The sequence below is a fragment of the Ooceraea biroi genome, chromosome 13 (genome assembly GCF_003672135.1).
Source record: "Ooceraea biroi isolate clonal line C1 chromosome 13, Obir_v5.4, whole genome shotgun sequence".
NCBI classification, from domain to species: domain Eukaryota; kingdom Metazoa; phylum Arthropoda; class Insecta; order Hymenoptera; family Formicidae; genus Ooceraea; species Ooceraea biroi.
The window spans coordinates 2,156,278-2,176,616 of NC_039518.1; the positions used below are offsets into that span (position 1 = coordinate 2,156,278).

Below are 20,339 nucleotides of genomic sequence, written 5' to 3' on the forward strand. Positions count from 1 at the left end.
TTAGTCAAATTTGCATTCGGAGTCTATGTATATGCTATAACATATATATATATTTACAATTTTATGCCGGGGAAAAAAAACCCAAGGATAACGGGAACCTACGAAATATATATCATAACGATACATTCCACGCTTTCAAGTGCCTCCAGGAACGTGTTCTCTCCGCCAAGTCCGTAAAAACATCGATAGAAAAATATATATTATTGTGCATCGCAAGTCAACTAACAACGTACCGTCCGTTAAATAATGTACGTGCGTGCGTAAGAGGGCCAGTTTAATAACGCGCCTAACGTCACCGCATCGTCCGTCTTTTGCTACTCCGTGCGTCCATTTGTACAGTCGTCCGCATCTTGCACTCGGAATGCCTCGGAAATTTACACGGCCTCGTTGATCTTTGAATCACCTCCTTGAAGAAATCATGAACGACGAGAGACGCGCTACCCAGCGATCATCTCCGAGACATACCCTGCATACCGTCCGTCCGAACGCTCGATTCAGCATTCTCGCGTGCCTGAGTCGTAAAACAGTTAATTCGAATACCTAATATATTGAAATTGTTGAATAGGCTAAGTTACATGTCCCTTGCATGCAGACGCGCCGTCGCGTATGCAAGGGACGCATGAATTCACGATCCGAACTCTATCGTATCTTGTTCGATTGGCTTGAACTCGCATCCTCCCCGGCCGTCCATGTGCAAATAGTACTAGAACAAGGAGAAATCGATCAGTGATCGAGCAATAAATACCGCGTGGAGAACTGATCAACGATGCGAGAGAATGACTAGTCATACCTCGTGATGCTTCCAGAGAGAGCGGCGGTGCGAGACCGTGAACAGCGTGATGTTCTCCTGCCTGCAGTACGTGTACATGGAGTCCTCGACGTCGACGCTGACGGCGCTCGTGCACTCGTCCAGGATCGCGAATTGCGGCTTGTGATAGAACAGCCGAGCCATCTGCGCGATCAGAAGCGAGAGCAGTTACGAGACACAGCGGGTGGGTTCAGCTTATCACTCTGAAGGGACGCGAAACACCCTAGAGAGAGACTCACCGCTATACGTTGCTTCTCGCCGCCCGACAAGACGTCCATCCAGTCGGCCACCGCGTCCCAGCCCTGGCCCTCGCTGTTGCTGTGATTATTCTCCCTGTCGAGCAAGTGCGTCAACTGCACCAGCTCCAGGAATTGCTTTAGGTCGTCGTCGCTGACGTTGCCGCGCCTCTTCATCTCTGCCTTTGTGTGCGGGTAGATGATCTGATCCCTCAGCGTGCCCAGGGTCATGTAAGGCCGTTGCGGAATGTAGAACAGCTTACCGCGCGGCGGTTTCGTGATGGTGCCGGACCAGACCGGCCACAGCTAAACACGTTGGAACATGTGAGCGATCAGCAGTTGTGCAGCCAAACGAGCAACGAAACGGGCACGGGATTGGGGACTTGAAGCATGGTACGCACCTCGCCCAGGATTCGGAACATCGAGCTCTTGCCGCAGCCGTTCGGCCCGCAGACCAACACGTTTATCCCCGACTTCACCTCGAAGGAGAGCTCCTTGATGAGAACGTCCCCGTTCGGCGTTACCAGCGGCACCCGGTCGAACCGTATGATATTGTCGCGCGCGACGATCCTGCCGCCACCGGGATAACCGATCGCGTTCTCCTTGTAATCCGCGATCATGGTCCTCTCGTACTTGCCGGCGTTCAGGTCGTCGAGCACTTTCTTGATCTCGGTGACCCGCGCGGTGAAGCCTGCCAGACGCGTCAGCTCTCTTCCGGCCAGCACCAGTCGGCCTATCGCTTCGGCCAGCTTCACCAACATGCGGCCGTACGTGTAGTAGGATTTGAATCGGTGGTCGGGCGTGCCGGATAGTATGGGATGGTCCTCTTGGAAGAACGGTATGCTCACTGCGTAGAAGCCGATCACGGTAGCGAAGTCTGCGGAAAAAACGACCAACATTATACGGACGACGAAAGACGACACAACACGACGGAGCCGTTAATTATTCACTACGCAAATTATTAAATTATGTAAATTATTTCGCATCGTACATTTCGCGATGAAATTGTCTATAACGCCCATGCAGACTCTGAATTCCAAAAATTTCCGGAGGTGAGTCACCTGTAACAGGAGGAGAGAGGACGGACATGAACTAAAAAGTACACAATGTTTTCTCTCTCGTCTCGAGTAAAATAAAAACAAACTTACCAGTTTGTGGAAACTTGTCAGTAGCGTCAACTTCTCCCTGTTGTTCCCGGCGTAGAAAGCTATTTCCTCGGAGTTCGTAATCAGCCTCGAATTGATGTGACGATACTCGCCTTCCAATCGCTGCTCCTTGACCGTCAAAGTGCCAATCGGTTTGCGTAACTTGGTCAAAAAAATACCGGCGACTACCAAGTAGGACAGTATCACCAGTGGCGTCTGCAAAAATAAGTATGTATACTGCCGGTCAACTATGACGCGTGCCAGGATGAATATTCATGCTACACTCACTTGTCCACCGATAGTAGAAGTTAATCTATACACGTACAGACCGATATCTAATAATGGTTTTGCTACGTTGCTGTACAGATCCGTACAGCTCTCGCAAAATTTGTCGATATCTGTGGTCAGTAACTGATCGGGATTCGCGATACGAGTGTCTAGATTACTCATCTTGTAGTAAGTAAAACCCCTGCGGAGAGAAAGCATGTTCTTTAATACTCAAAGCTTGCTCGAGATATTACTTTTTTTTTAGAATATTTATTTTACTATCTTTATCGTGACGTGAAACGTTGATCAGTTAGCGCGGTCATTAATTATTTAAGCGATTATTTCCGCAGCATTAATGTAGTGGTTTAAAGAAGGTTAAATATTTTGCTTCATCATGCAGCTAATACACGCATATATATTACACATATGCATACATAATAAATGTGAATAATTTTAATATGCTCTTAATATATTTATAACTACTTTAAATATTATTTAGTACATAACAGCATTATACTATTATAATATATTAAAACAATTTTAATACATAAATAATATAGTTAATGCAGTTTTATAAATGAGACTCGGACTGCGGCCCAATTGACGTTTTAAATAAACACTTTTTATCTTTTGTTTTTCTTTGAAATAAAAAGAATTGGATTTGGAGCATTTGGAGCATTATCAGTTGGTCCGCGGCCTAGATTGTGTGCTTATCGATCGTATGGATGTTGAGCATCGATAATGGCAGCTTAGGAATTTGTGAGCGAAGCGCAAGAAAGAACCATGTCAGTCACTTACTTGAGATAATGGTCCAGTAAGTGGCGCGTGATATTTGTGCGTAGCCTCAGCTTCATCTCGCTTATGCCGTACTTGAGCGTGTTGTTCACGAGCGATATCTAGACACATGCAACCACGGGGAACGTCATATCAGTAAACGTCTTCTATTTCATTTCTAAGCTAGAGTTACACCGTGACTCCTGGCAGCCTGAACGGAAAGATTCTGATCGTCAGGTCACGTAGACACTCACAGTTTACGTTTCCCACTTACCAAAGGCACCACCGTGAACAGGGCTAACAAGTGGCGCTTAAACGATGCTCGGTCCATGTTGACAATCGACCTGGCGGCACACAAGTTTGAAATCAGCCGACGATAAAAGTTTCTTTCGACGCTACTAATCTGCAAGACTAGCACACCGGCACGTACGTTTCGATGAGGGTGCTCTTCTTGATTAGCCAGAGGTCGCACAGGGTCCTGCCGACGAGCGCGGCTGCCACCATCAGGACATAGCCGAATTCCGGCGTGAGCACGCCGGGGACGCCGATCTTGAGCAGCTGACACAGCCTGCGGAAGAAGACGGCGTTCACCTGTGCCTTCGGGCCCTTCGGCTTCTCCTGCGGAGGATACGGGATTACCAATGCAACAGCGTGCGCAACACGCACCCCAGGCATTTATTTATCATATCTGCGTGCTTGTGACATACCTCCTTGATAACATACTGGATGTCATTGCTGGCAGGCCACTGGTTCCTGGAAACAGGCGTTGCGTTACTCGATTGCGTACACTGTGCGCTGTACACATCGGGCATCGGGCCAGCAACGTGTGCAACGCAGCGAATTAAGGGGAAGCTGGAGTTGCTAGTGAACTATTTTTTCACTATAGCGATGGTAATTGCTGTTTCAAAAATTCTCTTTATTGCTTGTGCAGGATAGAAAATCCTTTTCCACAAATGAAGTACAGATAGAAAGAAAGTCCGCTCCACAGGACTTTATACTCAAAATGGAAAAAAGTTAAAACTTGCATTCGTCTTTTCTAACTTTTTTCCATTCTGAATATAAAGTCCTGTGGAGCGGACTTTCTTTCTAGCTATACTTCATTTGTGGAAAAGGATTTATTATTCTGCACAAGCAATAAAGAGCATTTTAGAAACTCCTTTTCCACAAATGAAGTACAGATAGAAAGAAAGTCCGCTCCACAGGACTTTATACTCAAAATGGAAAAAAGTTAAAACTTGCATTTGTCTTTTCTAACTTTTTTCCATTCTGAATATAAAGTCCTGTGGAGCGGACTTTCTTTCTAGCTATACTTCATTTGTGGAAAAGGATTTTTTATCCTGCACAAGCAATAAAGAGAATTTTTGAAACTGCAATTACCCTCGCTATAGTGAAAAAATAGTTCACTAGCAACTCCAGCTTCCCCTTAAGGTGATCCTGGAGTAGCTAGTGAACTATTTTTTCACTATAGCGAGGGTAATTGCAGTTTCGAAAATTCTCTTTATTGCTTGTGCAGGATAAAAAATCCTTTTCCACAAATGAAGTATAGCTAGAAAGAAAGTCCGCTCCACAGGACTTTATACTCAAAATGGAAAAAAGTTAAAACTTGCATTTGTCTTTTCTAGCTTTTTTCCATTTTGAATATAAAGTCCTGTGGAGCGGACTTTCTTTCTAGCTATACTTCATTTGTGGAAAAGGATTTTTTATCCTGCACAAGCAATAAAGAGAATTTTAGAAACTGCAATTACCATCGCTATAGTGACAAAATAGTTCACTAGCAACTCCAGCTTCCCCTTAAGGTGATCCTGGAGTAGCTAGTGAACTATTTTTTCACTATAGCGAGGGTAATTGCAGTTTCGAAAATTCTCTTTATTGCTTGTGCAGGATAGAAACTCCTTTTCCACAAATGAAGTATAGCTAGAAAGAAAGTCCGCTCCACAGGACTTTATATTCAAAATGGAAAAAAGCTAGAAAAGACAAATGCAAGTTTTAACTTTTTTCCATTTTGAGTATAAAGTCCTGTGGAGCGGACTTTCTTTCTAGCTATACTTCATTTGTGGAAAAGGATTTTTTATCCTGCACAAGCAATAAAGAGAATTTTCGAAACTGCAATTACCCTCGCTATAGTGAAAAATAGTTCACTAGCTACTCCAGGATCACCTTAAGGGGAAGCTGGAGTTGCTAGTGAACTATTTTTTCACTATAGCGAGGGTAATTGCAGTTTCAAAAATTCTCTTTATTGCTTGTGCAGGATAAAAAATCCTTTTCCACAAATGAAGTATAGCTAGAAAGAAAGTCCGCTCCACAGGACTTTATATTCAGAATGGAAAAAAGTTAGAAAAGACAAATGCAAGTTTTAACTTTTTTCCATTTTGAGTATAAAGTCCTGTGGAGCGGACTTTCTTTCTATCTGTACTTCATTTGTGGAAAAGGAGTTTCTAAAATGCTCTTTATTGCTTGTGCAGAATAATAAATCCTTTTCCACAAATGAAGTATAGCTAGAAAGAAAGTCCGCTCCACAGGACTTTATATTCAGAATGGAAAAAAGTTAGAAAAGACGAATGCAAGTTTTAACTTTTTTCCATTTTGAGTATAAAGTCCTGTGGAGCGGACTTTCTTTCTATCTGTACTTCATTTGTGGAAAAGGATTTTCTATCCTGCACAAGCAATAAAGAGAATTTTAGAAACTCCTTTTCCACAAATGAAGTACAGATAGAAAGAAAGTCCGCTCCACAGGACTTTATACTCAAAATGGAAAAAAGTTAAAACTTGCATTTGTCTTTTCTAACTTTTTTCCATTCTGAATATAAAGTCCTGTGGAGCGGACTTTCTTTCTAGCTATACTTCATTTGTGGAAAAGGATATTTTATCCTGCACAAGCAATAAAGAGAATTTTTGAAACTGCAATTACCATCGCTATAGTGACAAAATAGTTCACTAGCAACTCCAGCTTCCCCTTAAGGTGATCCTGGAGTAGCTAGTGAACTATTTTTTCACTATAGCGAGGGTAATTGCAGTTTCGAAAATTCTCTTTATTGCTTGTGCAGGATAGAAACTCCTTTTACACAAATGAAGTACAGATAGAAAGAAAGTCCGCTCCACAGGACTTTATACTCAAAATGGAAAAAAGTTAAAACTTGCATTTGTCTTTTCTAGCTTTTTTCCATTTTGAATATAAAGTCCTGTGGAGCGGACTTTCTTTCTAGCTATACTTCATTTGTGGAAAAGGATTTTTTATCCTGCACAAGCAATAAAGAGAATTTTAGAAACTGCAATTACCATCGCTATAGTGAAAAAATAGTTCACTAGCAACTCCAGGATCACCTTAACGCGCAATTTACCTGGACCGTTGTGTACGCCTGCTACCGCGGTTCCTCAGGATCCAGATGAGCGTGCCGACCGCTACCGCTCCGGCCAGCGTGCGCTTGTCGCTGGCGAGTTTGCTGAGCGTTGGCGCCATTCCGCTGTCGAGCTCGCGTACCCACCGGTCCCGCACCGTCCTGGTGCGACGGTTACACTATCGCGTGCGTCTCTTCGGGCATAAAGCCGAGCTAGTGCGAGCGAGCGGAGCGAGTGGGTCGAGCGGGTCAAACTGAACAGGTGGTAGTGGGACGGCGGTGGTGGGAGATGAAGAAAGCAGCGAGCTCTCGCGGCTCTCCGTGCGGCACTTTCTGCACCTAATGACGTTTTCGCACTCACTTCCTTGCAACATTAATAAAACGTAAGTCGGAGTCGTAAATTGCACATTTTTACGGGTCGGAAGTGCTCGGTTGCGACGTCCGACATAACCTGCACGAGAATCGATGCGTGACAAGCAGGTGCAGCTGCTGCTATCGTGAATATTGTTCCAGCACGATTCAAAATGGCAAATAGCGCAGCATGCTCGTGTTCTTCAAGAACAGGAACGGTCGACGAGGTAGATTCGCGACGTTCACGATGACGAGCACGAGATTCAAGAGACAGGAAATTCGTAAAATTCGATTTATAACCTAAGATATCTGTATGAACCCGATTCATCATTCGCGTCAAGGGTGTAGAAGGTGCAGTTGGAATGAAGGTAGATGTACGTGAAGGAAGGGTGGGGGGAGAGTGAGCAGAAATCCGTTGGTTGAATCAGCTGCTACGGGTCAGCAACATTCCGCGTGCTCGTGCCGCACGCGTAATACCGCGCGTGTACGTACATGATACTCACACCACGGAACTCTCCCTCTGCCGGTAAGGCGAGTACAAAGTACGTGTACTCTCGAGACGTCCGCGATTACCGCAATCATTCCGCATAATTAATATGACGCAACAGATTTCGCATGAAGCCATCGAGTGCCTGCGCTAAGATATCGAAAACCAAACATTAAAAAACTATTAAAAATTATAAAATTATAAACATTATTAGGTTATTGTGATTATGTCTTTATGCCTTGCGTTTGTATTTCTTTAGCTTATTTTTATTTTGCATACGTTGCGTTCGTATTTGCATCTGTCTTGCCTTAATGTTGTATTGCGTTCTTGGACTTTTTTACTTGCTATATGCGTTTATTAAGTTTAAGTTACATGCGTTTAATTAATTTTATTAGGCTGTATCTTTATTCTTTGTGTGCAATGGAATTTAGTATCTTTATTCTTTGTGTGCAATTGAATTTAGTTGTCTTGATATGCGTTTATTAAGTGTAAGTTACATGCGTTTAACTAATTTTATTAGGCTGTATCTTTATTCTTTGTGTGCAATGGAATTTATTTGTCTTTTTTAGCGACTTTAATCAGAATATTTGGTTGGCATAATGCCTTTTTTCTTTATCCTGCTTTCACTCGATTTTGAACTTTTCGCTTCTGGAGTTTGCGATTTGGATTATTGTATTGCTTATTTGATTATTTACGTTCATATTATCCTGCTTATGATCTTTTGTGACACTAGAGGGTAATTTCCCGTTCATTGAATAAATTTAAAAAAAAATAAACATAGCAGGGGTAGACTGAAAAGATAAACGTTGTAGACACCACATACTCTCAAGAAATTTAAAACAAAAAGCAGAGCACGCGAGTGGAAATCAAAATAAAAAAAACTCAAATCGTGCAGGAATTCCATATTAGTATTAGGCCCGCTTCTGGCCAATGCCGTTTAACTTTAACCGTAGATTAACTCACTCTTCGTCCTTTTCTAACTACCTGCCTTAGAAAGAGACGAAGAGTGAAAGAATGACCGAAATTCTCTTATTATAAATTCTTATTTACAGCTGCGATTCAAATCCATCGAAATGCTAGTAATGAGGAGGTATTAAATTCCAGAAAAAGATAACCGGGCTTTGCTCTTCAAAAATTGTTCAAATGATTTTATTCTCATTTGTTGTATGTTTTTTCGTAAAATGCATAAAATATTTCTTTCTATTGGGTTGGCCAAAAAGTAATTGCGTTTTTTTTAATATAAATAAAAGGCGAATTTTTCATGGGAAACAAAAACTTTATTAAACAATATATTGTCCATTGTGTTTGATTATCTTTTGCCATTTTTCAGGCAACTTCATGATTCCGCGCTCAAAAAAGTTCTTATCTTTTTCAGCAAAAAACAATTTCAAGAACGATTTGATATCCTCATCGGCAGTAAAGGTTTTACCATTCAAGGCGTTTTGCAAAGAACGAAACGAATGGTAATCTGATGGTGCCAGGTCTGGCGAATATGGTGGATGCGGTAACATCATGGTAACACGTCCCATCCAAGCTGCAACAATTTTTCACGAGTGACCAAACTTGTACGTGGTCTAGCGTTATCATGGTGAAACACAACACCTTTACGATTCACCAATTCTCGACGTTTCTGTTTGATGGCATCATTTAATTTATCCAGTCGACGACAGTATACGTCTGAATGAATGGTTTGATTCCTTGCAAGCAGCTCAAAATACACAGTCCCACCAGACTGACAGCATAATCTTTCTTTGGTGAATATCTGCTTTTCAAGTGCTTTCAGCAGGTTCATCACGCTTGCTCCACGATCGTTTTCGTTTGACGTTGTTGTAGACGATCGATTTTTCGTCGCCTGTTATCATACGTTTCAAAAATGGATCATTTTCCTCACGTTTCGAAAGAGAATCGCAGATGTCAATACGCTTAGTGAGATGAATTTCTTTGAGCTCATGTGCTACCCAAATATCGAGCTTACTAATGTATCCAAGTCGTTTTAAATGGTTTTCAACACTCGATTTCGATATGTTAAGATTCTCAGCAATCTCTCGTGTCGTTAAACGCCGATTGGAATCGATCAGTGCCTTTATTTTGCCATCATCAATTTCGATTGGCCTTCCTGAGCGTGGTGCATCTTTCACGTTAAAATCTGCAGATCGAAATTTAGCAAACCAATTTTGACACTGCCGCAGTTTTAAAGCATCTTCGCCATATATTGGGTTGGCCAAAAAGTAATTGCGTTTGTTTTAATATAAATAAAAGGCGAATTTTTCATGGGAAACAAAAACTTTATTAAACAATATATTGTCCATTGTGTTTGATTATCTTTTGCCATTTTTCAGGCAACTTCATGATTCCGCGCTCAAAAAAGTTCTTATCTTTTTCAGCAAAAAACAATTTCAAGAACGATTTGATATCCTCATCGGCAGTAAAGGTTTTACCATTCAAGGCGTTTTGCAAAGAACGAAACGAATGGTAATCTGATGGTGCCAGGTCTGGCGAATATGGTGGATGTGGTAACATCATGGTAACACGTCCCATCCAAGCTGCAACAATTTTTCACGAGTGACCAAACTTGTACGTGGTCTAGCGTTATCATGGTGAAACACAACACCTTTGCGATTCACCAATTCTCGACGTTTCTGTTTGATGGCATCATTTAATTTATCCAGTCGACGACAGTATACGTCTGAATGAATGGTTTGATTCCTTGCAAGCAGCTCAAAATACACAGTCCCACCAGACTGACAGCATAATCTTTCTTTGGTGAATATCTGCTTTTCAAGTGCTTTCAGCAGGTTCATCACGCTTGCTCCACGATCGTTTTCGTTTGACGTTGTTGTAGACGATCGATTTTTCGTCGCCTGTTATCATACGTTTCAAAAATGGATCATTTTCCTCACGTTTCGAAAGAGAATCGCAGATGTCAATACGCTTAGTGAGATGAATTTCTTTGAGCTCATGTGCTACCCAAATATCGAGCTTACTAATGTATCCAAGTCGTTTTAAATGGTTTTCAACACTCGATTTCGATATGTTAAGATTCTCAGCAATCTCTCGTGTCGTTAAACGCCGATTCGAATCGATCAGTGCCTTTATTTTGCCATCATCAATTTCGATTGGCCTTCCTGAGCGTGGTGCATCTTTCACGTTAAAATCTGCAGATCGAAATTTAGCAAACCAATTTTGACACTGCCGCAGTTTTAAAGCATCTTCGCCATATATTGGGTTGGCCAAAAAGTAATTGCGTTTGTTTTAATATAAATAAAAGGCGAATTTTTCATGGGAAACAAAAACTTTATTAAACAATATATTGTCCATTGTGTTTGATTATCTTTTGCCATTTTTCAGGCAACTTCATGATTCCGCGCTCAAAAAAGTTCTTATCTTTTTCAGCAAAAAACAATTTCAAGAACGATTTGATATCCTCATCGGCAGTAAAGGTTTTACCATTCAAGGCGTTTTGCAAAGAACGAAACGAATGGTAATCTGATGGTGCCAGGTCTGGCGAATATGGTGGATGCGGTAACATCATGGTAACACGTCCCATCCAAGCTGCAACAATTTTTCACGAGTGACCAAACTTGTACGTGGTCTAGCGTTATCATGGTGAAACACAACACCTTTGCGATTCACCAATTCTCGACGTTTCTGTTTGATGGCATCGTTTAATTTATCCAGTTGACGACAGTATACGTCTGAATGAATGGTTTGATTCCTTGCAAGCAGCTCAAAATACACAGTCCCACCAGACTGACAGCATAATCTTTCTTTGGTGAATATCTGCTTTTCAAGTGCTTTCAGCAGGTTCATCACGCTTGCTCCACGATCGTTTTCGTTTGACGTTGTTGTAGACGATCGATTTTTCGTCGCCTGTTATCATACGTTTCAAAAATGGATCATTTTCCTCACGTTTCGAAAGAGAATCGCAGATGTCAATACGCTTAGTGAGATGAATTTCTTTGAGCTCATGTGCTACCCAAATATCGAGCTTACTAATGTATCCAAGTCGTTTTAAATGGTTTTCAACACTCGATTTCGATATGTTAAGATTCTCAGCAATCTCTCGTGTCGTTAAACGCCGATTCGAATCGATCAGTGCCTTTATTTTGCCATCATCAATTTCGATTGGCCTTCCTGAGCGTGGTGCATCTTTCACGTTAAAATCTGCAGATCGAAATTTAGCAAACCAATTTTGACACTGCCGCAGTTTTAAAGCATCTTCGCCATATATTGGGTTGGCCAAAAAGTAATTGCGTTTGTTTTAATATAAATAAAAGGCGAATTTTTCATGGGAAACAAAAACTTTATTAAACAATATATTGTCCATTGTGTTTGATTATCTTTTGCCATTTTTCAGGCAACTTCATGATTCCGCGCTCAAAAAAGTTCTTATCTTTTTCAGCAAAAAACAATTTCAAGAACGATTTGATATCCTCATCGGCAGTAAAGGTTTTACCATTCAAGGCGTTTTGCAAAGAACGAAACGAATGGTAATCTGATGGTGCCAGGTCTGGCGAATATGGTGGATGCGGTAACATCATGGTAACACGTCCCATCCAAGCTGCAACAATTTTTCACGAGTGACCAAACTTGTACGTGGTCTAGCGTTATCATGGTGAAACACAACACCTTTGCGATTCACCAATTCTCGACGTTTCTGTTTGATGGCATCGTTTAATTTATCCAGTTGACGACAGTATACGTCTGAATGAATGGTTTGATTCCTTGCAAGCAGCTCAAAATACACAGTCCCACCAGACTGACAGCATAATCTTTCTTTGGTGAATATCTGCTTTTCAAGTGCTTTCAGCAGGTTCATCACGCTTGCTCCACGATCGTTTTCGTTTGACGTTGTTGTAGACGATCGATTTTTCGTCGCCTGTTATCATACGTTTCAAAAATGGATCATTTTCCTCACGTTTCGAAAGAGAATCGCAGATGTCAATACGCTTAGTGAGATGAATTTCTTTGAGCTCATGTGCTACCCAAATATCGAGCTTACTAATGTATCCAAGTCGTTTTAAATGGTTTTCAACACTCGATTTCGATATGTTAAGATTCTCAGCAATCTCTCGTGTCGTTAAACGCCGATTCGAATCGATCAGTGACTTTATTTTGCCATCATCAATTTCGATTGGCCTTCCTGAGCGTGGTGCATCTTTCACGTTAAAATCTGCAGATCGAAATTTAGTAAACCAATTTTGACACTGCCGCAGTTTTAAAGCATCTTCGCCATATACATGACATAACCTTTTATGAGCTTGCACAGCGTTTTTCCCTTTTCGGAAGTAACAAAACAAAATATGAGGAAAATGTTGTTTTTGATTTTCCATTTTGAAATCGACGGCAAACAAACAATTGTTAACGAAATCGTGTACTTTCTTTTTGTAAAACAAGCTTGAACTGTGAGTTGTTAACCTACATAATGAATTTGCGGTTTAGAATGAAGTTAGTTACATTTCAAGACATGTATGTCCATCTAGTGGAAAAAAACGCAATTACTTTTTGGCCAACCCAATAGATTAATAATCTTTTTTAAATAAGAAATAAATATCATCTTTTTGCATGGTAGATAACTTATGGTGTACATGCTCCCTCGCCTCCCCCAAAAGTAGAATATTAGTATACTATAAGTAAGTTGTATTTTTTTCCTCTTCACTTATGGTAGCCAACACTAAAAAAATAGCGCGTACTCTCAGGAATTTCCTTCAGTCTGTCCCTGAAACATACCATTCTTGCAACTCATTTGCGCGTTTACTAAATAATTAACTGATGAATTTGTTAGAACCAATGAAATATTTACGCATTGCGTATATTCGAATTTAAAAAAATTGAAGGAAGAAAATTTTAAAATTACATAAATCTGATCAAAAACCGAAGGAGCAAACTTCGTAAAAAGTTTGTTTTTTTCGAGATACAAAATAAGATAGAAATAAAAAGTTAATCATGTATCATGTATCTTTATAATTCAATAGCGGCTTGGGTAACTCAGCACTTTTTCACTGTTGATACTCTTAAAAAGCATGATTAAATCAGAGCGTAACATAAAAGTTATCAACGAGATAAGATAAATTGTAAGATTTTTACTCATTTAGCGACACGTCGTCAAACTCGCGGAAACTGCGACATACGAATGGAAACGTCATGGTCGTCAAAATGTGTCACGATTAATCGATTAAAATCATTATTATAAAGTGATATTCTCCATGCGATGCAAGTTAATTCGTTAAAAGCAACTGGTGCTGCGTGTGCCGTTAGAGAGATGAGATATGAAGATTGTGCAATGTATATTACAAGTTTTAAACATAGATTTATTATTTTTATTTTTCGTGAGATCCGCACATTCACACACTTATTTTTTTTATATCTCGCACGATTCATGTATCAAGTTAGCTGTTGCTCCTCTCACTTTCACTCTCGTTTTCACACTCTCGTACTCTCTCTCCCTCATTCTCGTTTTGAGCGGCGTTCAGTAAAAATAATCTTATTCAAGCGGTAACGAATGTGACACTTGTTTTGTGCAAATCTGGAGGTATCAAAATATCTTCTATACGTCACAAGAAAAAACCATGACATCTCTACTTTTTCTTTTCCGGCTCTTTCTCCATTCTCCTATCTCTCTCCTCTCGGAGCCTCGCAATTTTTCTTCCTCAAATCTGCCCTTTCCTTTCTCTCTCCCTCTGTCTCCCTTTTATTTTATTTCTCTCTCTCTCTCTCTCTCTCTGTCCCACATTAGTCGGAAATGTTTAAGGCCGTGTTCGTTTATCTCGCAACATAGGAAACTACGATGTGTGTCTGTTTGATCTTGCGTATAGTAACTATCAGACTATTTTTATCCCGCCGCAGTCATCTCGCAGCGATCGTAAGACTTCCCAGATAGCCAAGTCTGCCGAAAGCAGATGATGCTAACTATCTGCTATCAACTATTGCCAGCCAAAAGACAACAAATTTAATACAGAAGTGTTATTAACGATTAATTCGACAAATTGGTGCCAGAAATGTAACGGAGCTTGCTCACAAAATCTAAGAACAGATTGGCGGCAGAAACCGAGCAGAATCTGCAAGCATGGCTTGAAGTCGGATTGTCGACAGAAACCGAGCAAGATTTGCGCACGCGGAATCTAACGGCAGATTGGCAGTAGAACCGAGCAAGATCTGCGCGCGCGGAATCTAACAGCAGATTGGCAGCAGAAACCGAACAGGATCTGCAGCTCTTGACAGTATTCAAATTTACACGGCTATGAATATGTTTTCGCTCCGCACCGCTACGCGGTGCACACGTCGAGTTCTTACTCGATGTTAAGATTTAGCCTAACAGTTATATAAGTTAATATACGCGCCTTGGCACGATAATATTAATTTTTCTGAAAATTTTTGCACTTGCGGCACAGAGGCTCCCATGGACGACGACCATGTAGTTCACGCATGCCACAAGCAATCTGAAGTTCGAAAGCAAAATTCGGACTTCAGACTAGAATAAATTAACAATAAGAGAGAGATCATGCAACGAACTGTCAGAAAGACACATCAAGCCAAATGTACTTTAATTTAACAAACAAACAAATGCGTTCTGTTAACACATGGTAATATAAAATGCCAATTTATAGTGTGTTAAAAGTAAACACATGCTTTAATATATCGTAAATATGAATGGCCGAAAGCTGCAGATGCTGTTCGGTTTCTGCCGTCAATCTGCCGTCAGATGTTAACAGGTCCTGCTCGGTTTCTGCCGCCAATCTGCTGTCAGAGTTTGTTAGCAGATCACTATCCTAACGCGGACATAACGGATGCCAATTTGCTATCAACTTCCGCAGTAATCTGTTGCCAATCTGCTGGCAGATTGCACACATTTTGCTTACTGGGTGCTATCAACTATTGCCAGCCAAAAGACAACAAATTTGATACAGAAGTGTTATTAACGATTAATTCGACAAATTGGTGCCAGAAATGTAACAGAGCTTGCTCACAAAATCTAAGAACGGATTGGCGGCAGAAACCGAGCAGAATCTGCAAACTTGGCTTGAAGTCGGATTGTCGACAGAAACCGAGCAAGATCTGCGCGCGCGGAATCTAACAGCAGATTGGCAGCAGAAACCGAACAGGATCTGCAGCTCTTGACAGTATTCAAATTTACACGGCTATGAATATGTTTTCGCTCCGCACCGCTACGCGGTGCACACGTCGAGTTCTTACTCGATGTTACGATTTAGCCTAACAGTTATATAAGTTAATATACGCGCCTTGGCACGACAATATTAATTTTTCTGAAAATTTTTGCACTTGCGGCACAGAGGCTCCCATGGACGACGTCCATGTAGTTCACGCACGCCACAAGCAATCTGAAGTTCGAAAGCAAAATTCGGACTTCAGACTAGAATAAATTAACAATAAGAGAGAGATCATGCAACGAACTGTCAGAAAGACACATCAAGCCAAATGTACTTTAATTTAACAAACAAACAAATGCGTTCTGTTAACACATGGTAATATAAAATGCCAATTTATAGTGTGTTAAAAGTAAACACATGCTTTAATATATCGTAAATATGAATGGCCGAAAGCTGCAGATGCTGTTCGGTTTCTGCCGTCAATCTGCCGTCAGATGTTAACAGGTCCTGCTCGGTTTCTGCCGCCAATCTGCTGTCAGAGTCCGTTAGCAGATCACTATCCTAACGCGGACATAACGGATGCCAATTTGCTATCAACTTCCGCAGTAATCTGTTGCCAATCTGCTGGCAGATTGCACACATTTTGCTTGCTGGGTGCTATCAACTATTGCCAGCCAAAAGACAACAAATTTGATACAGAAGTGTTATTAACGATTAATTCGACAAATTGGTGCCAGAAATGTAACAGAGCTTGCTCACAAAATCTAAGAACGGATTGGCGGCAGAAACCGAGCAGAATCTGCAAACATGGTTTGAAGTCGGATTGTCGACAGAAACCGAGCAAGATCTGCGCGCGCGGAATCTAACGGCAGATTGGCAGCAGAAACCGAACAGGATCTGCAGCTCTTGACAGTATTCAAATTTACACGGCTATGAATATGTGTTTTCGCTCCGCACCGCTACGCGGTGCACACGTCGAGTTCTTACTCGATGTTAAGATTTAGCCTAACAGTTATATAAGTTAATATACGCGCCTTGGCATGACAATATTAATTTTTCTGAAAATTTTTGCACTTGCGGCACAGAGGCTCCCATGGACGACGTCCATGTAGTTCACGCACGCCACAAGCAATCCGAAGTTCGAAAGCAAAATTCGGACTTCAGACTAGAATAAGTTAACAATAAGAGAGCGATCATGCAACGAACTGTCAGAAAGACACATCAAGCCAAATGTACTTTAATTTAACAAACAAACAAATGCGTTCTGTTAACACATGGTAATATAAAATGCCAATTTATAGTGTGTTAAAAGTAAACACATGCTTTAATATATCGTAAATATGAATGGCCGAAAGCTGCAGATGCTGTTCGGTTTCTGCCGTCAATCTGCCGTCAGATGTTAACAGGTCCTGCTCGGTTTCTGCCGCCAATCTGCTGTCAGAGTTTGTTAGCAGATCACTATCCTAACGCGGACATAACGGATGCCAATTTGCTATCAACTTCCGCAGTAATCTGTTGCCAATCTGCTGGCAGATTGCACACATTTTGCTTACTGGGTGCTATCAACTATTGCCAGCCAAAAGACAACAAATTTAATACAGAAGTGTTATTAACGATTAATTCGACAAATTGGTGCCAGAAATGTAACGGAGCTTGCTCACAAAATCTAAGAACGGATTGGCGGCAGAAACCGAGCAGAATCTGCAAACATGGCTTGAAGTCGGATTGTCGACAGAAACCGAGCAAGATCTGCGCGCGCGGAATCTAACGGCAGATTGGCAGTAGAACCGAGCAAGATCTGCGCGCGCGGAATCTAACGGCAGATTGGCAGCAGAAACCGAACAGGATCTGCAGCTCTTGACAGTATTCAAATTTACACGGCTATGAATATGTTTTCGCTCCGCACCGCTACGCGGTGCACACGTCGAGTTCTTACTCGATGTTAAGATTTAGCCTAACAGTTATATAAGTTAATATACGCGCCTTGGCATGACAATATTAATTTTTCTGAAAATTTTTGCACTTGCGGCACAGAGGCTCCCATGGACGACGTCCATGTAGTTCACGCACGCCACAAGCAATCCGAAGTTCGAAAGCAAAATTCGGACTTCAGACTAGAATAAGTTAACAATAAGAGAGCGATCATGCAACGAACTGTCAGAAAGACACATCAAGCCAAATGTACTTTAATTTAACAAACAAACAAATGCGTTCTGTTAACACATGGTAATATAAAATGCCAATTTATAGTGTGTTAAAAGTAAACACATGCTTTAATATATCGTAAATATGAATGGCCGAAAGCTGCAGATGCTGTTCGGTTTCTGCCGTCAATCTGCCGTCAGATGTTAACAGGTCCTGCTCGGTTTCTGCCGCCAATCTGCTGTCAGAGTCCGTTAGCAGATCACTATCCTAACGCGGACATAACGGATGCCAATTTGCTATCAACTTCCGCAGTAATCTGTTGCCAATCTGCTGGCAGATTGCACACATTTTGCTTACTGGGTTACGATTATCAGCGATCCTCTAACTTAAAATCGGCACGAACGATCGGGGCGACCACCGGGAATATCGGGAGTCGCATTACCCTCCCCCGGACAGTTATCCGAGTTTTCCACCCTTGCTCTTCCGGCGTGATCATGCTCATCATCCGTCCTCACCTCCCGAATTTCGACGACAAAATGCCACTAATCGCCCGTAAAGCCACATCCTTACACTCTAGATACACATATTCGACGATAGGTTCCTCCTTTTACACCTTTACACGTATAAGCTCATTACTGTTACGGTAAACGTTCTAAGTTCTGCTCGATGTGCCGTGCGACATATTCCTTCTCTCTCTCTCTCTCTTTCCTCCCTGTCTAGCTTCGCTTCTCCCTTTCTTGTATCTCTTGCCGCTTAACACGTTATCGAGTCGTCTGACTAGTATGCGCGATAAACCCTATACGACAAACTTAAACGCCACATATTTTGTTATCTCCATGAACGGCGGCGGCGACTATTATTCCGCGATTTGCGTCAAACTGCACGACTTTGTTTTTAATTTCCCACGCGTCATTCGCATAAAATAAATGATCATCGGCTTGGGCAAAGAAAACACGCTCGTGAAACGCACGTACGCAAAGTTCGAGTTGAAAGTGACGAGGCAAAATTAATTCACGATACGCATTTGCACGTCATTACGCTCCAACACGAATGTCTCCTTAATGTCTGCTTTAAAGGTGAATCGCTGCTTATCTGTGTGTGACAAGGAAAACAACTGCATCACGTGCAATTAATCGTATGATTAGAGTGCAGCGTAAAAAACATACTCTCTCGTATGTGCGTGTGTGCTTGTGGCTCTATAAAATCAAAGGCACGGAATTTCCTTCTGCCGAAGCTGCGAGTTTTTGAGAGACTAACGGCATGTTACAAAATTAATTTCAACTCCGACGCGCGTGTGCCTCGACGAGCGAGTTCGAGCTACGCAATGGTGCACTTTGGTTTCGTTCTGCGAAAAAACTGCGCGAGCGCGCGTAGTACCTACTACGCGCGCGCGCGCGCGTGCTGAGGAATATGAAAAATATTTCTGCCATACATATATATATATACATCAATGAAACTTGCGGCTTGTCGCCCGTGATTACGGGCGTCTTATCTGCGTGAATTACAAAAGTGTTGAATTTGCGTTACCTAGATTACACGATAATAATAAATCAACAGTTCCCTATCTTAAAGACGTATCGTGGGGGGAGAAAAACGTGGGCGCGTTGAACCGCTTACACTTTGCTTTGGTATTATTAATGTATATAAATAAGCATTCAATCAGCGGCACGTCGTACGTCGATTCGATTAGCATCTCGACTTCACGCGTTCGATGTTTAAGAAGCAACTCTGCGAACAGATACACATATCCACGGAACACAGAATTAATTACAAGTTTCTTTGCGGAGAGTGTCTTACGATGAAAATTCGATTTGACATTGAAACAAAGAAAAATATGTGATATATATATATATAACGCAGTCGCGCGCGCGCAAACGTATACACATGTAGCCGCGTCGTATGTACACGGTAAGTGTACGTAAACGAAGTCAACGTACACGGGGGGGGGGGACTCGCGCGATATCGGCTTTACGCTTGGGATCTTTTATGATACAAAAGACGATATTGGAGCGCGTGTGGACAATACGAAACATATTCCATATTGGGGATGCTCTCGACCGAGACTTCAAGATACCGGGCGCGATACCGGAGATACCCACAGCTTACGTGCTGCACGGGTTTCACTTTTAACTTCAACAATCGTGCGTATTTCCGGCCGCTACAATAATAATATATATGTACATTCAATGTATAAGACGCACACGGTATATTCTATCAGTAAATTAAAAAACGTTCCCCGTACTTTCACATCTTTTTCCTCTCTCTCCCTCTGTTTTCTCCTCCCTTTCTCCTCGTACACATACATACGTACATACGCGCATGCATACACTCCCCTTTTTCTCCGATAGCATTTTTGTACTATTCGTTTAATTATACTGAGAGAATAGCAACGGATTGCAATAAAGACCGCTCTTAACGTAACTTCCACAGAGCTCGATGTTCAATCAATAAATTACGTTAAAAAATATGAATATCGGATATATATGTATATGCGTGTAAACTTTAAAAGTTCATATACAGGGTGTTTCCTCTAACTGTAGCACTTAGAATATCTCTGCTTCCTTTGATGATATGAAAAAAGTCAAAGGACGAAAATCGTTCGATTCAAAGAGACAGTACTCTGGTAAGAACATTATTTTTTTTAATCTGACCTTTCACAAGATGTCAAGGTCATGAACATTTT

At 41.5% G+C, this 20,339-nt stretch overlaps 1 protein-coding gene across 1 annotated transcript; it reads right to left on the reverse strand.

Annotated features, from left to right (window-relative positions):
- Positions 1 to 8,633, reverse strand: LOC105280027 (ATP-binding cassette sub-family D member 3). The gene is made up of 12 exons (XM_011340193.3): positions 6,569 to 8,633; positions 3,938 to 3,983; positions 3,661 to 3,848; positions 3,505 to 3,574; positions 3,255 to 3,352; positions 2,478 to 2,658; positions 2,193 to 2,405; positions 2,036 to 2,105; positions 1,446 to 1,921; positions 1,048 to 1,350; positions 791 to 952; positions 1 to 703 (listed from the first exon to the last, which is right to left on the reverse strand). The coding sequence occupies exons 1-12, from the start codon at positions 6,685 to 6,687 to the stop codon at positions 626 to 628; spliced, it is 2,004 nt and encodes a 667-aa protein (XP_011338495.1). The 5' UTR covers positions 6,688 to 8,633; the 3' UTR covers positions 1 to 625.
- Between the last annotated feature and the right edge of the window lie 11,706 nt (positions 8,634 to 20,339).

What these genes read in the sequence shown, in the direction of transcription:
- LOC105280027 (XM_011340193.3), bottom strand. Translation starts at nt 6,687, where the DNA reads ATGGCGCCAACGCTCAGCAAACTCGCCAGCGACAAGCGCACGCTGGCC. An exon ending in TTACTGGACCATTATCTCAA is followed by an intron (nt 2,659 to 3,254) that starts GTAAGTGACTGA and finishes TTCTCTCCGCAG; the next exon opens with GGGTTTTACTTACTACAAGA. An exon ending in TGTTCCGAATCCTGGGCGAG is followed by an intron (nt 1,351 to 1,445) that starts GTGCGTACCATG and finishes CAACGTGTTTAG; the next exon opens with CTGTGGCCGGTCTGGTCCGG.